General features: G+C 43.1%; 1 protein-coding gene across 3 annotated transcripts in view; it reads right to left on the reverse strand.

Moving 5' to 3' along the window:
* JADE3 (jade family PHD finger 3) overlaps positions 1-17412 on the reverse strand; it is an 88945-nt gene that overhangs the window by 35680 nt on the left and 35853 nt on the right. For 2 of the 3 annotated variants that reach the window (XM_019529424.1, XM_019529423.1), the window contains one exon: positions 16018-16100. In XM_019529424.1, the coding sequence (XP_019384969.1) occupies positions 16018-16100 (83 nt within the window). Of the gene's footprint in view, positions 1-67; positions 267-16017; positions 16101-17412 lie in introns of those variants that run through there. The other variant, XM_019529425.1, reaches the window with a different exon arrangement.

The raw sequence follows: 17412 nt of genomic DNA on the forward strand, positions 1-17412 counted from the left end.
GACTCGATGATCTCCCGAGGTCCCTTCCAGCCCTGATGTCTATGAAATCTATGGAAGTTTTTCCCACCTTTTTGCCAACCTTGCCTTTTCGTTCATTCACATGCCTGTCCTTTCTGCAAAGCTGCTTGACAAGCACTTTCTGTGATCTGTCATGGATAGCATCGTACTAGTCTGCCTAGGTGACCTTAGAGGAACCAGTTCTTCAGAAGAATAATCTGCAGCTCTGGAGTACCTTAGCAGCCACCGGTTCAGTCATTTGACAATGTCTGCACAAAAAATACAGCACAAATACACATCCTGAAAAATTCCTCAATGCCCAAAGGCAAATCCATCCCTCCTTTCTTAAAAAAGCACCCTTATATCTTGCAAAACTAATCACAACTATTAGCATCTTACAAATCTTCCTTAAAGTACCATAATTTTATCATAGGTAGGCAAGGTTCTTTGAGCGATATCTTTTATTAGACCAACTGAGTAGCTAGCAAAAGAGACTTTTTTTTTTGTTTGGTCCTTAGACCAACACCAAAAAACCCAGCATAATTTTATCATACATCACAAAAATGTCTTCCATTTTTATTATGTTATTTCTTCTGCTCTTACATCACACAAATTTACCATTAATTTGAAAGTTTGGTGTACTAGCTATGTAGGGGCATCAGAGAGGTAATATTCCCTTTTCAAGAAGGGGGCTTAAGCATAGTAAGCTGCATCTTTGCTCCTGTATGGAGAAGCCTTCTAGAATTCAATACAAACTGACAAGAGAAGATATAGATAGATATGTAAACAAGTTTTAAAAGAATTACACACCTATTATCGCCAGAGACTCAAAGTAGTGCTTGGAAAAACAAAGTAGATTATAAAAAGTTCTGTAGTGACTCAAAGCACAAAACAGAGGATGTGCAAGTCCTGTTTAACATGCAAATCTGCAGGAAATCTCCCTGGGCTAACAGCTTGAATTTTATAGAGCTGCTAATACCACCTATGGCTAAAGTTGCCTGAGACTTCTCCCTATAAGACCTTATTTATAGCTGCTTGTAAATCTCTGATGTGTGGTGGCCAGAACCAGAGGGGTTACTATCATGAGCAATAAATATATGTTTTTGGAGACATCCAGGCAATCGTCTAGCAGTTAAGATTAGCTAATGCAAAGCTTGCAAGTTTGCAACCTGCAAGTGGAATTTATCTGTCACAATTTAACCAAAGTGTTGAATCTTACTGTTTGCACTGATCATGGGACTGACTGGGCCCCCAAAATAAGCAAATCTACAAGATTAGTTAATCTAACAGGTTTTTGTTGTTTTTTCTTTTTTTTTTTTTAAAGGTCAGCCATAATAAGATCTGACCACTTAGTATAATTAGCACATTCCAAGGAATCCAAAGAATAAGAAACCAAGGGGTTGAGCTTGGGCATAGTAATGCTAATTTCAAACCTCAAAATAATGTGGTATAATTTGCTTCTTGGGTGAACCCAAGTTCAGGCAGTAACCTTTCATGATAATTTCTAACACTTTTTAATCCCATAAGGTAACAGCTATAGGGCAAGACTGTGAGTGCCTCTAAAGCCAACAGATTAGCATCAAATAAGGCATAAAGGAACGTGCATGTCAAGTAACCGGTTTCAAGGACGGGACAGAAGGACCATCGCTGTACCAAGCCTGGACCCCGGACTCCCAGTGTGAGCAAGGACCGGATCCTGACTAAGGGACCTTCCCGGTGACCCCTTGGACAGCGTTGATCAGGGATGCCCGACTTCACTGGAACAACTTGGCACGCACCTGGCATACAGGTACTGCCAATAAGTTGCCAACCCTATGTGGGAACTCTTTGTCATTTTGTCTATCTGTTGTTATTTACTATTAGCTCTTTATTATTGTACTATTTGTTTGTCGCATTAACCTTTCTGTTAACTGTTGTATGTTAAGCTATAAGTAAATTTGCCTTTACTTCGCTCCCAACTCACCTCCTCAATCCCGAACCCAGCAGCTTAACGGCTGATACACTCACAGCACCTAGCCGGCCTGTGACAGATATGCTGTACTAGTTTACTCTGAAATTTTCCAGACTGGGTTTTTTCCTGAATTCTTTTTAAAGTTGAAGCTGAAATAGTTTCTTAGAACAAAGGTCATGGAAAAAATATTGCTTACCAGAAATATTCTTACCACCACCTACATACCAAATATTCTATAGGATATAGTACATAGTCCAAGTGTGCGCATGCTCTCCAAGGGATGTAGAAGTTGTCTCTGGGGCCAGTCAAGATCAGGCTGTCAGAGCCAGAAGCACAGAGCCAGTCTGGCAGGATACTATATGCAGAGCACACCCCATGTTGGCCCTGTGCTGCATGCAGAACCTGTATGCTGCGTGAACTGGCCTTGAGGCTCCCAGTGCATGAGGTGGGGTGGCATGGGCCACATGCAGCCCATGCACTGGACCCCACTAATGTTGCATGCAGCACTGGGAACATGGCAAGATGCACCCCATGCAGCCCCACATACTGCATGAACAGCAAGTGCCACATGCACTGCCTGCAGTGCACAGGGTTTTGATCCTGGTTCAGCCTACAGACAGGCCCAGAGAGCCTCATCCAGTCCATAGGATTAGATGAGTTTGACACCTCTGCTCTACACTGTCCTAAAAGCTGGTGCTCAGGCAGCATGAAAGAGAAGGAAACAAACCAGAATGGACTACAATGTGAGGGAAGGGGAATGGGAGTAGCAAATGTTCCTGTAACCACTATAACATTCCTCAGGAAAACCTAGAATTGAACCTTCCATTTCTACATTTCTGCTATCCACAACAGGTGCAGCACCCAGCGCCACAGACAGGATTAAAGGCTTATTACTGGTACTAATTATTTCATTAATTCAGATGGCAGACATGCATGCTGTAGGTCTCTCACCTCCTAGGCTAGGGACAGACATTACACATAAACCGGTTTAAGTGATCAGAAACTGGTTTAAACATGTAACAGAACAGACATTCAGTGCACATAAACCAGTTTCAAAATGGCTGAAACCAGTTTGAGACAAACCTGGTTGAATGTATCATCAGATTTGACCAATTTGGCTCGAACTGTTTATGTATTGTCTGTCCCAGACCCTGTGCTGGGTTAAGTTAAACCAGACTCCCCAGCATCCCGGCATCCTTTCTGGGCAGGGCTCTGCTCTGCTCAAGCTGGGCTGGACCGGTGCCTCTGATCTCTAGCCCAAGCAGGGAAGGGACATGGCAAGACACCAGGCAGCATGGACCTGTTAAGGTAAACTGGACAGGAAGGGGATTAATTCTTCCCTCCTTTTCCTCCTCCCCTACTGCAGTCAGGGTCTACCTGTCAGCTGGGGAGCAGGGGGGAAGGGGTTGTGGTGGTGGCCCCTGGGGCTGGCAGACCCCAGCTGTAGGACAAAAGGGTCAGAGGGAGAAATTAACCCTTCTCCCTGCCCCCTTCACCTTAACGGGGCCATGCTAGGATGGTTGTCCCATGGGGCAGGGAAGGGGGGGGGGCTCTATTTTGTGCTAGGGGGGACTCTTACCCCAGGGTGGAGAAGGGGGCTCTGTGGGATACAGGAGGGAGACTACTCCTCCTCTCCCCCCAGCCTATGTGTCCCCTCCACCATGTCTGTTAGAATCACCCCAAAGAAACAAGAGAAGCAACCAAGGAAGAAATTCAACAGGCTGCTTGTAAGACCCAGCTAACTGTGATAAATCTCCAGCAGTGCCTTAGTGAGAAACTCTGACTTCCCTGATGTTCTTGATGCCATTGCAGGCCTCAAGAAAACCATCCACAAAGTATGTGAAGAATCTCCAGGCTTCTCCACAAAGGAACATCAGGACTGGTTCCATAAGAAAGACAGGGAAAGTCAAGGTCTCACTGACAGAGCCCTCAAAGCTTGGCCGAAGGACATCAGCTCCAAAACAAAACCAAGACACTTATCACCACTTTAAAGCTAAGTCCCAGAGGAAAATTTAAGAATGAAAGAATACATGGAAGGAGGACGAAGCAAGATTCAAAAGTCCGTCAAGAGTTGTAGTTTCTTCAGCACAGCCAAGCTATCAATGCGACAGACACATGAGGAGCAGTCTCTCTGATGTCCAAGGATGGAACAAGCACTGACAGCTCCACCATCGATGCACAGTAGAAGAACTTCCAAGAGCTGCTGCACCAAGATTTTAATGTCAAAGAAAAACCACCCAAGCCAGGGTTAAACAACCCCTGGCATACATGCCACTTAGTGGCACATGCAGACATTTTCTTTGGCATGCCAGGCTGAGAAAAATGCTTTAAATTTTAAGTTGCTGCTCCGGGCTCTCTGAAGAGGCCACAGCTCCCAGCACCATAGGAGGTACCGGAAGCAGGCTGAGGAGAGGACACGCAGGGATACAAGGATGCTGTCTGCGTTCTGCTGACGCTGCCACCATGTCTGTGGTGGTGCTCAGAGTTTCACAAAGCTTCACAAACTCAGCCATAGGCACCTAGGCCTCAGCACAACACAGACTGCATCCCTGCCTGTGCTGCCCCCAGCCCACCCCTGGTGCCTGCCAAGGCACTGGGAGCTTTTACAAAGCTTTATGAAGGGCTCAGCACCACCACAGACATCATAAGTCCCTACCCCGCTGCATATGAGGGAAGCATGTGGCTCTGTGTGACAGATAGCTGGAACCAATTTCTGTGGTTTGCAAACAGAGTTTAACATTGCATATTATTCACTTAATTTTGCTCTGTTAAATTGATTCATATTCAGTTTTTGCTCTCTCAAACCAGTTCATATTAGTCAGCTTATTTTGCTCTATTAAATAATTTCTTATTCAGATATTCACTCTCTTTTAAACCAATGCATATTTTCAGTTGTTTACTTTCATAAAACAGTTCGTATGCAGTTTATTTTGATCTCCCTACTTTGCATTCCTAGATTTAAACATTTCATATTGCTCACTTTTTTGTGCATGTTTCTGCTCTCTGATTGCCTTCTTGAAAGTACTTATAAAGATTTATACACACTTCAAATAATTTAATTCCTTCCGATTCTCTGCTTTCTGTTTGCCTGTTTACACTGTTTGCCCCGCATTTGGTTTGCATCAACTTCAGGAAATGTTACAGTTAGAAGACATACAAAAGTAGTATATGACGTTTTATTTATTGTCACCAGGGTTAGAATTTTTAGAAAACCTGGTATTTACTATTAAAAAAGCAACATTATGATCATTAACTATATTAAATATGCAGTCCATCCTGCCATGTACTGTTCGCCCACATTTTGTTTCTTCTGGTGCGCCAGCACCTTACAGGGTAGATATCGCAGTTTTTTCAGCGCATTGGCCAAAAACATTGCCTACCCCTGATTCAAACCATGGCACAACACCCATTAAGGACTATGTCGCAGATCCACCAACTTAAAGAGCCCTTGAAAGCCATTAAGCTGATGAAGAACAACAAAGCATGTGGTCTTGATGGAATACCAGCTGCAATTTATAAGTAAGGTGAAAAAAAAACTCACACCAATGACAACTCATTATTATAAAACTCTAGAAATGAGCATATTCCCAGTGACTTGAGAGATGCCAGAATCATATTCAAGAAGGGAGGTAGATCCAAGTGCCGTAATTACTGTAGTATTGCACTCCCGTCCATAGGTGGGAAGATCCTTCCTCACATTCTCTAGATTTCCTCGCTGAGGAGATCCTGTGCAAATCCCAATACGATTTCAGGCCACTCAGATGTACAACAGATATGATCTTTACTGCTAGATCACTGCAGGAGAAGTGCTGCAAGCAACACCGAGATCTTTACATGGCCTTCATTGATCTGACTCAAAGCCACTGATTCAATAAACAAAGAGGCCCTATGAAAAATCCTAATGAGATGCTTGCCAAAATTTGTTACAATGATCAGAGGTGGTCAAGATTACATGGCAGCAACTGTCCTAAGCAATGCCTTAGAAACAGACCCCTTCAGAATAGAACTGGAGTCGAGCAAGAGTATGCGATCACACCAACACCCTTTTCCATCTTACAGCTATTCAAAATCTCATTACTGAGAGACTTCCATCTGACATCAGTATCCGTGGACAAGAATCTTTTTAACATCAACTGGTTACATTCCAAATGCAAGATAAATAACGACGCTTCCATTACTGATATTCAAAACCCTGAAAATTGTGTCAGGTGTTACCACTCAACTGAAGACCTCCAGGTCACTCATGATTGCTTGTGAAGTGGATAAAATGCTTCCATTCACTGCCAACTTCACAGAAATCAAGACCCTTTAACAGCCCATCCCAAGCCAACCAGTTGCACCTCCACATAGCACTATTAGAGAGTAATCTTTGCAAAATCTTTGAGCATTTCACCTGCCTTGGTACCCATCTTTCCCAAAAAAGTAAAGGTAGATAATGATATTCAGCATTGCATAAAATCTGCTAGTGCTGCCTTTGGACATCTCTGAAACTGCTTGCTCGATAAACATGACATGATGATCCAAGCCTACTTCTCACCTAGTAGGCTGTCATCCCCACCTTGTTGTACGAGTGGCAGCTCGTGTCAAACCTACACAGTAAAGGAAGGAGTGGGGCAGGGCTGGTGGTTGGGGACACTGCCCAACCAAAGCAGCACACAGTGCCTGGGCCAGAGCAGGTGGCAACGTGCAGCTGTGAAGCCCAGCTGGGGAGCAGGACAAAGCCATGGGTGGCTCATCCAAGAGGGAAGGGGTGGGGAGGGGTTCCCCACCTCTGCGTACACTCACGGGGAATGGTCAGACCCATAGGCAATGCATCAGGGGAGCACAAGGGGCCTGTGCCTCCCCAGATTTCTGTGCCCACAGCAGGGTATGGGGCTGCAGCCTGGCACCAGGCAGAAGCCGCCTCCACAGCCTAGCAGGGAGTTAACTCTTACTACTACACCCCACCCCCCCTTCTCAAGGGAAAACTTGATACAGTTACAGAAATAACCTAAGCAAAGCAGAAACACCACAAAGCAACAGGGCGGACAGCCACAGCTGAACCTGGTTAGTGAAGGTGCAGGAGAAGGTCTGACTTTCCATAATAAAAAACCCACCCCCAACATATGTAAGTATTTAGAATTTAATTTGTTATAGTGATTGAGGTATTGGGAGGCTTCCAAATTGCTTTGAAATTGTACGTATATAAAAAAAACCACTGTGTTCAACTGAGCAAGTGCAAAGAGAGAAGCAAGAGCAGCAAGCGAGCACAGAGAGAAGAGATATTTGGGTGGTTTTATTCAGAGAATTTTGGATTTTTTTTAATTAGAGAAAACCAAGATCCCTTGTCATAAGGATGCCAAAACAGGTCTTATACTCCCAACTCATAGATAGAGATGAGCAAAAGGAGAGATTCAAGGATACCTTGAAGGCTAACCTGAAGAAAGGCGGTATTGACATCAATACCTAGGAGACTGAATTCAAACACTGAATCATCCCCAATGGCACCATGATGTAAAACAAGGCATTGATCATTTTGAGCAAACATGTCTCACTATGAGAGCAGGTAAATGACAGAGATAAAGGGAAAAAGAGACTGTCATCCTCATATCAAGGGACTGCCACTGGCACCAGCTCTGCCATCAGATCTCAAAGGGGCCAAATTATACTGATCACCTGAGTTTGTGGAGGAGAGAGGGGAGTTAATATAGTATCACTTTTTTTTTTTTGCAGTTTAGTTTTATATATACTTTTTGGTTGCTCTAAAATATCTATTAGAAGAACATTACAGTTTCAGAGTCAAGCACTAAAACATTAAAAAGGACCCAAATTCAATCTCCTGGGCAATGTTCATTAAGCCCATTCCTGTGGACACCTTGCAATGAGTTGAAGCATGTTCCCACAGGACAACTGCCTGCCTCATTTAATGGGAAGACCAGACCTGCTTTAGGGATGAATCAGGGTCACGCAATGAAGCAAATGGGTGTCTACAGGATTCCTAAATTATTTGCTGAGGAAGCTGGAAAGTGTGTAATGAATTAAGAAAGGTTAAAGAAAGAGAGAGGCTGCTGTAACAATAAAGGAAAGTGAATATTCCCTTGAAAATCAGATTCCATTCCTGTCTGCCAAAGCTCTCATGTGATCCCAGGCAAATCTCATAAACCAGAGTATCCACAGATTGTTTGCCACTTCATTTATAGAGCCTAACAGCATGCTCAGCATAACAGACAGAAGCGCTGCACACTCACAGTTGCAACTAAATCCAATGAAAGCACCTCTCTGAGCAAACGAAGGGCTAAAAAGTTGGAATACTCCATGTTAAAATAAAAGGGTCAACACCACCCCAAACCAGACAACCAGAACTAGTACAAACTTGACACCAGCTTCTGCGTCTCGGTGCTCCACCTGTAAAATGAGCATGATGCCACCTTACCTCACAGGGTTAGGACAGGCTACATTTAAGTGATGCTCATTAACAGGGCTTGAGAAGTGTATGAAGTCAATAGGGCCGGGGACCATGAGGATGTCTGGCTGGGATGTAGGCAGCAAGGCCTAAGGGTAGGCCCTGAGAGGCAACCAGGAGGTCAGCAAAGCGGGGATACAAGCTACAGGGGCATCAGGTTGGGGTCTGGAGCAGTGAAGCAGACAACATGGGACGAGGTCCAAGGAGAACCAAGAGTGAGATCTGCGAGACCGTCTGGGGTGCGAGCCAAGATCAGAAGCCAGGAGAGTCAGACAGCCAGGTGCTGAGTTGCATCTTCTTTTTAATGTCTGCTAGTAGTCTTAGTGGCCAACACGTTGCAGGTGCAGGCCCTAGGATTTAAATCTACAAAAGTATTTAAGTGCCTAGCTCCCACTGAAACCAAAATGTTGAGAAGTTCAGAATAAACACTGCCCTGCTTGAAAATAATGGGAGTTAGTCACCTAGCGTACTTTACAGATGTGGAAGCCCCACTTCTCTGATGCTGGACCCAAGTTCCTACTGACATCACTTAGCTTGCCTTAGTGATCACTGATTTTCTTGCCATTTGCTTCCTGTCTCCAGGCAATATTTTTTGATGTACTCAGAACTAATTCCAGGAACTTTAATAACAAACTATATTCTAGTCCCTGGTACCTCACAAAATTCAAGCATGCTGTCTGTTAATTGCTTTTACATTACAAGTACCAAAAGCAGGTATTTCTCCTATGTTGCAACAAATTGCTTCACACCTAAAGGCATCCCTAGTGCCTCTCATAGTCTGTAACAGCCTCATTAGTCAACTGAACGTACTTTATTCAATGATGTCTACGTAGATTGGGGAAAAAGAGACTCAACTGACACAGGCATCTGTAAAGTAAGAAAAAGAGCCACAGAAAGCTGCCACATACCCAGAGATATAATAATTGTTCTGAATTTCCACCCATTTCCCCCGCCCCACAAAACCATCCAAAAGCCCATTCAATCCATCAAATTTCATGTGCCACCCCTCATCACAATGTAGACATATTTTGAAAAATTTGAAGCAGATTACAGAAATATTTTTCCAACAGGCCAAAGCACAAAGTAACCTCATCGTTTACTTTCAAAGGATTTTCTAATTTCTCAGCAAACTAGATGTCCAAAATGAAGAAGTCAGCTACAAGCAAAGCTCACTTAAAATTTAAGTTGTTAAAAAAACCCCACATACACCATCCTGTAACCAAAATATATTATGAACTTATTGTATCAACATATTAATAACATGAATATTTCTTATCTTTGCATAACATTTATATACACAGCCAAAGACTGCCTGCTGCTTACTAAGTTTCAGGTTTTGCAGAAATCGTACTGCTTTAAATGCTCCCTGGGGGACCAAATATTTGCAGTACCAAAAAAAAAAAAAAAAGTATATGAACATGATTCACTCATGAATTAGGTAGATCATTCAAATGCATCCTTGTAAAACATAAAGGGTTTAGCAATAATCCTCCTTCAGCATACTGTCCATGAGTCAGATGAATGTGCCCTTAATATCTGTTTTCAGTGTTTCAAATTCCTGTCATCTCGGTATTTAAATTATTAATTTCTATTTGAAGATCAGTAATTTATGCTGACTGGTTAGCTATGGAGTCAAGCCAGATATTTTCTACCAAATTTTAAGTAAACTAGACAAAGTTTCTGAATTGACACCCTGACTTCCCTGAAAATTTCCATGCAAAAATGTATTAAGACTGGCATAAGGAGTTCAAATAAACTACAAGAGTTTTCAAAAACTTTGGAAAATCAAGGAAATGCAGCATTAAATTTGCAGTTCTCAAACAAGGTACCTGAAACATCATGACTGCCCGATAAGGCTATCCAAAGAAAAACCTCATAGTCGCTCCCCAGCCAATATTATCTATGTTTAACTTTCTCCATTATTACAACTGATAATTTTTTAGGGCGTGGCCATGCTGCTTTATAGCCTGTCTCATTCCTGGAACAACGAACCACTATACAGGATTTTATCTAGAAATCATTGTAGTCAACTCTTTTCCATTGTTAAACATTCAGAGACAAATACAAGAAGCCCAAACTGACCAGATGTGAGACAATTATACACTTGAATTTTTAAAAATTATGAATAAATAGACATGCATACTCTTAATGTCTCTACAGATAGAAAATCATCTTTGAATCTTACTAAATTCTAAGCCTCAAGAACACCTCACAGCAATGATTTTTGCTATGTAATGATGTGTGGAAAAGGGTTTTCTTTCTACAATTTCAGATCTCCCACCCTTTAAGTTCATTCTATTTCACCTTTTCATTAGTACAAGACAGGGAGAATAGAAGCCCTAATTCTGTCTTCTCAATATGATTCATTATATCATATACTCTTATTGTGTTCCTTCAATTCATCTCCTTTCTATGCAGAAACAGCTCCGTCTTTTCAATCTCCCTTCATATGGAAGTTTTTCCATGCCTTGGAGCATTCTTGTCACAATTTTCCATACCATTTCTTATGAACCATAACACATTGGGTTTTTTACTGCAAATTGAGTGAAGACTGAAGCATGCTGTTTCAAAGATACCAGATTCCAAAACTAAGGAAGCCACCCTTCCTCATCTCAACTCAAGTTTAAAAATCTTAAGGCCTGGCAAATCAGGCTGCGTGAGAAACAAGATTTTACCTACAAGAGAAGTTTTGAGTATTTGAGAATAGTTAGAGAAGATGCTCACAAACAGGACACAAATGCTATTTATTTAATTAAGGAAGTCAGAATTACTGGCGTAAAAGAAAGGAACATGAACAAATCTTTTTCCAACACTTATTTATAGCTTTGACTTTTTAGATTTTCTGCACCATCAACTCCAGAAAAGTCTTCTACACAGCAAGCAGAAATGATTGAAGAGACCAGTGCCATTTTTTAAACTGACACTGTCAACCTGAAGAGTCAAATTTCTATCTGTACTTACTGCTCTTACAAGTGATCTGTGAAATTACCATAAAAGATTTCTGAAGGAGAAAAAAAGTTATTTTCAGACTTTATTTCATGTATTTGTCAGCTTCATGTGAAGTCAATTTCACTGTTCTAGCGAAAATCATCTGCCCATCTCCAAGCACCACTACAAGGCGAGCTGACATCAAAGAACAGTAGCAGAACTGAAATTAGAGAGACTGCTAAAAGCCACATTGGGTGTATCCAGATGTGTGTGGACATTTGGTTTCCTGGGGACAAGTAGCAGAAGTGCACCTTGCACTGCAGCTACTTGCCCCAGGAAATGCCCGTGCCATATGCGCTTTAGCATGCAGCAAGTTGCCCCAGGTGAGGTACAGGAGGTTGGTGGCCCCAGAAGCCTTACCTGGGATCCTGGGGGTCTCCTAGGGCCACAGCTACAGTGATTCTGCTGTGAAAAGCCTGCCTTGCAGCCACAGCACGGTTATGGGCAGCCTTAATCCACTTATTAGCAGCATACATTGCCCGAGCCTGCGCTGTGCTGGTTTTTTTTTTTCCCTTCTGCGGTTGGTTTTTTTTTTGACCCTGGACACACACACACACACACAAAACCTGCAGAAGGAAAAAAAACCCAGAAAAATGCCAACACACCGCACTCTTGATCAGTGCATCCTTGCAAAGCAGAGAACACCAGACTGTGCAGTATGTGACACTGCAAACGTCTTTGTGGTGCCACATGACCATGCTCATCTGGATGCGCCCATTGGTACAGACTGTGGAAAGAATGGAGGCTGAATTAAGCTAAGCCAAGTCCAAGATTTTATTTAAATAATGTTTTTTTTAAAAAAGAGAGAGACAAGCGTCTATGGGAATCTTTTTTTAAAAAACTACAATAAATTGCAAAAATCCAGTTAAGTTGGCAGCATCTAGCATCCCTTTTAATACTGTGGGAATAAAACAGGATTCCAAACACTTAAAATGGCTGGTTTGATAAAAGTTCAGAGACACCCCCCTTCTTTCTTTTTAGCCAGACTATATTGAGACCTCTTTTGAACTAGGAGTTTCATAGCTCCAGAGTTAAAATTTAAACTTGAAGCACATTTTCACTGATCAATTAAGATTTTGCATATTTAGTTGCTAAATAGACATATTCAGTTACTAAAAGGCAGAGGATTGTAGCAGGAGAGACTGAAAGTGGGGCTGACCGTAGCTCCCAATAAATACCGTATGTGAGCAATACTGTATAGTTTTGAACAGAGAGGATAAAAATCAACAATTAAAATCAAATTTTTTATTTAAATCAATTTTTTTTTAATAGTATTTTATTTTTTAAGATGCTCTTTTAAAAACAAAGCAAAATAAACATGGTTTTAATTTAAGGTATGTTAAAGCTCAAAGATATCATCATGGAATACGGATTATAACTTCTAATTATATACTATTTGAGACAATAGATTCACGTAGCTCTTTTAGAAATGTTTTATAAATAGGTCATAACAGGTCATGGACTATATTACGGGCCCAATCTTACGGGGTTCCCAGAGGCTCCTCTATAGATTAGTAAAAATTTAAAAAACCCACTCTATCCAATGGGATGCAGTGCTCAGTCTACAACAGGGGTGGGCAAAAAGTGGCCCGTGGGACAAATGCGGCCCACCAGGCCATTCTATCCAGCCCATGGGGCCCCTAAAAAATTTAGAGACTTAATAGTTGTCTGCCCCTGACTGCCAGTCCTGCAGCCCTCGATGGCTTGCCAAAACTCAGTAAGCAGCCCTCCGCCTGAAACAACTGCCTGTCCCTGGTCATGATCCCATGAAGTACCTCTGTGATGCTTATTTTCAGTTCTCAGACTGTGTTTTGGTGTCTCCAGAGAGAACATCATTGCTGACAACAACATATGGAGATGAGAGATAACAGACCTGATTACCTACCTATCACCCCTACTGTCTCTCTGCAAGTATTTCAAGTTTCTCATGTTGACCTGGCTCAAATAATTTATTTAATTTTTGTTAAAACATTCCACATTTATAACTAAAATAGTTAAAAGTTCAAGAATACGTTTGTTTTGTTAAAATATTATACATGTTTCTTACTGAAGAAAAATATCCAAAATACATAATAAGCTTGTTGTTTTAGTTAAATAAAACAATTTAAATATGTCTGCCGGTTTTGGTGATGGTTGTTGTTATCCTCCTAATACAGTGTGGCAAAATATTCATAATTAATCTAGTGAATTGGAGATAGTTCACCTCCCAATAACATCACAAGTATCTGATTCAATTAGCTCTGGTAAATAAAATAACCAAATCATAATTCAGTTTCCTGAAGTAGCTGCAAAATTAATCTGAAAGAATATCAAAATCATAGAATAAATCACTATTTTAAAACATGCACCTTCTAAAAATGAAACCTACATCTCTCCCCAAGTTGTGAATAATATGTATTAAGGTTATATCAAACAAGAATGCACTTTTTGTAGAAAACAACAATTAAACCAAGGCTTCTGGACCAGTGACATAAATCATAATTTAAAGCAGTTTAAAATCATATCTACCCTGGTTTCGAAAAATCTTCATATTCACTAGATTAATTCAGGGAGGAGGAAGAGAAGGGCAGGTAGAATTGGTCACAAGGGGTCCACACAATTCCCTCTGTCTGCTTTAACATGCAACAAAGATGTCACACTTGGAGATACTTTCAAACAGGCAAGCTGGCCAGCAGGGGCTAATGGAACAAAGTCTTACCAATAAAGCCACAGCTGTCAGCTATTTGAGAAATACTTGTGGAAAGGCTGTGCTACAGTATTGCTTGCCAACTGGTGCGTCTACAGCTGCTGCCACCTTTGACAGTCACTGGAGCCTGGTTCTACAGCACCTGAACTGGAGATCTATGAAGAGCAGTGAACATAGGTTGCTGTACGGTCAGCTGTATTCAGCACTACCAAAGCAGGGGATTAGGCACCTGCAGCTAGTCTTTTCTTGCTACATATGCTTCTGCTACTTGAGGGCCAAAGTTAAGAGCGGTGGTGTTCAAGCTACAATCTGCAGGCCACCCCAGAGCAGGAGCTCAGCAGCTCTGTGTCCACTGGGATAAGGGCCAGACTGCACATTCAGTACTGGGGGGACAGCTACACAGTGTGGGGAGAGAGCACTAGGGGTTGCCAAAGCCCTGCCAAGCCACCCAGCCCTGGGCACAGAAGCCAGCTCAGCACAGGGACCACAGCTGTTTATGACAGAGCAGGCACCCAGACTCATTGCTTTGGGCTGCCAAGCCCTAGTGATTTCCAATGACAGGAGACACTCTGCCCAGGGATGCTAGGGTGGGAAGGTGATTGAATCTGCTTCAGGATGGGCACCAGTGCTTGGAAAAGAATTAACTCAAGGACCAAGTGAGCCCAGCCCACTCTTCCTTTCCCAGGGCCATGGCCACTATTCCAGCCCTGGATCCTGTACCAACTACAGCTCCACTAAGGACATGGGGCTTCCTGGGCTGCTGCCACTCCATCCTTGTGACCTGCTGTCACTGCTGCCCAGTGCAGGCCTGTGCTGGAGGCAGTCATTAACAGTCCTGCTGCCCACAGCAGAGGGCGTGGGTCAGACATGCCTCAGGCTCTGCATTGCATCCTTGGATTCTGCCCATAAAAATGGCAGAGCTAGAGACTACAAGGGAAACCTGGGGAAAGATGTTGGTGCCCAGCCAAGAGCCAGTACCCTTAGGCCCCACCTTGACATATTTACAGTACCTGACAAGAACCAAACCCAGCTGCATACCCAGCAGCAGGCCACCTCCTTCCCCTTTCTCTCCCTCTCCCTCTCCCCTCCCCATCAGAGGGAAGTGGTGTCCCATGATGCAGCCTGGTCACAAATCCCGGGTCCACTACTCTAAAATATAGAAAACAGAATTAGAGGGTTGGGCTGGGGAAGGGAAAAATACCTGACAGGAAAAAGGGAAGAGGTCTATGCACATCCTTGCTCTGGACAAGAAGAGCAAGAGATAAGCTACACAGTAGAATTATTCTCAGCCTGGGAATAAAGAGGTTTAATGTTCCTGAGAAGGTAGAAGATGGACTGGATGACAGGTCAGGTGCCTGGTTAAGTTTGCAGGAGAAATGGAGGATAGGAGTAAACTGGTAGCAGATGTATAGGGAGGGCAGGCAGTGGCAGGGGATGGCAGAAAAGAGTGCCGTTTATAGGGGAGATGTTCAGACCAAAGAGACCACTGTGCACAAACAGCAAACATGGCTCTTTCCTTTCTTGTCCTTTAAAATGGCCCAGTGCTTCATTCTGAAAGGGGAAGGCAGCATCCCCTTTATCAGTCTGCATTACCCTCCAAAAAACCACTTCCCCCTTTGACACTCACTCATCACCAAAACAGACAGTTTTTCACTTTCAAACTGAATTAACCATCGGGGAAACGAGATAGGGCTTACCACCTGCAGCCCTGACAGTTACTTAAGGCAATAAAAGCAACACTGCCTCCATGATACAATTCAAAGCTTCCTTGTTTGCATCCTGGAAATATAGAATTTCAAATTTAGACATTTACAGTTCACAAGGACAATCCTTCTTCCCTATGCCCACCCCCCAACTCAAGGTTTGAGACAAAAAAAATAAATAAAATAAAAATGATACATATTAGCCAGATTCTTTGCATCACAAATCTAGACCTTAACCATTTGTTCTCACCTCAGCAGGTTTCTTTTGTTCATTTGATGGCGTTTTTGATTTGCTCCTGTACTTAGAACAAGAAGAAAAGGATGTGGAAGGACCTGTTTCAAGACAAACAAAATAGTTTTATTTCTTTATTAAAGAGGTCAGTTTGTAACCCACTGAATTTCACATAAGTCCTCCATCAATGACAAGACACTTTAACTACCAAGAAATCATCTTCCTTAAATAGCTACATGCAAAACATTCTCATGAAATCTGTAGATCTGATCATAACGCCTGCTATTTGTTCTTTCTGAGACTAGAAAGAATGACACATTGATCACATGAGAGCACCCTGCTTGGCCTGACATGCACAAAGTCCAAGTAAAAATGCAAGTGCCCTTTTACACTTCCCATTCCATAAAGGCAATAAGTAAGAAGGGGTAAGAAGTACAGAAAGTCTGTTGAAGGAGGAAAGAATAAAAACAGTTCCAAGAATAAAGAAGAGACTACAAAAACAAAATAATGTTAAATTAAGCTGCCCTGGCGCACAAGAGTTATGATATAATACCCTGACAGTGTACGGCAACTTTCATTGGAATGCTGGGTCATTGTGTGAAACATTTATTAAATCAAAAGAAAAAATACAATTTCATTACCTAGAAAGTATAGATGGGCATTGTACTTCACAAAAACTGATAAAGCCCATGTCCCAAAATATCTGCATACGCCAATATAATAGAAAATCCAGCAACTAGGGATTTTGGAGGCCAACACCAATAGCCATTTTTTTAGGAGGCATATAGGTCAATAGTGATCCAATTTCTGATATAGCATGGAGAGTTGTGTGCAGCTGGTAAGTCTGTTGTGGTGGAAGGGGAAGGGGGGCAGATCAAGGCCCCCGTGGTGAGGGAAGGAGTGGGTCTGGGGCAGGCTCTGCCCAGCCAGGGCATGGAGCTGCAGCTCGTCCAGGGAGCTCAGGGAGGGAAGGGGGTGGCTCCCATCACTGCACACACCCCAGGAGGGCATGGGGGGAGGTATGCCCCCATATCTTCATGGGGCACAGCAGAGTGGGCTGCAGCCAGGCTCTTTCCACTCGGGGCTGGGTCGGGCTGCACTTGGGGTGGGCAGTGGTGACACTGGAAGGGGGCTACAGGGAGGCTGCAACCCCCCCCCAAAATTTGCCATAGCCCCCTCAACCCCTCCTCCCAGCGCCAACACCGCACACCCCAAGCACAGCACAGCTCAGCCCCCGCCAGGAAGAACCTAGCGCAGCCCCAGCCCACAGCCACGGCTCATCCAACACAGATCCAGGGGGCACTGGCCCTCCCAGGATACACGCAGCAGCAGGAGCCACCCCCCACTGAACAAGCCATAGCTCTGTCCCACACCCCACCCCAGTGCATCCCCAGCCCCACTCTCTCCCTCACT

The sequence above is a fragment of the Crocodylus porosus genome, unplaced genomic scaffold (genome assembly GCF_001723895.1).
Source record: "Crocodylus porosus isolate Cpor-Errol unplaced genomic scaffold, CroPor_comp1, whole genome shotgun sequence".
NCBI lineage: Eukaryota > Metazoa > Chordata > Crocodylia > Crocodylidae > Crocodylus > Crocodylus porosus.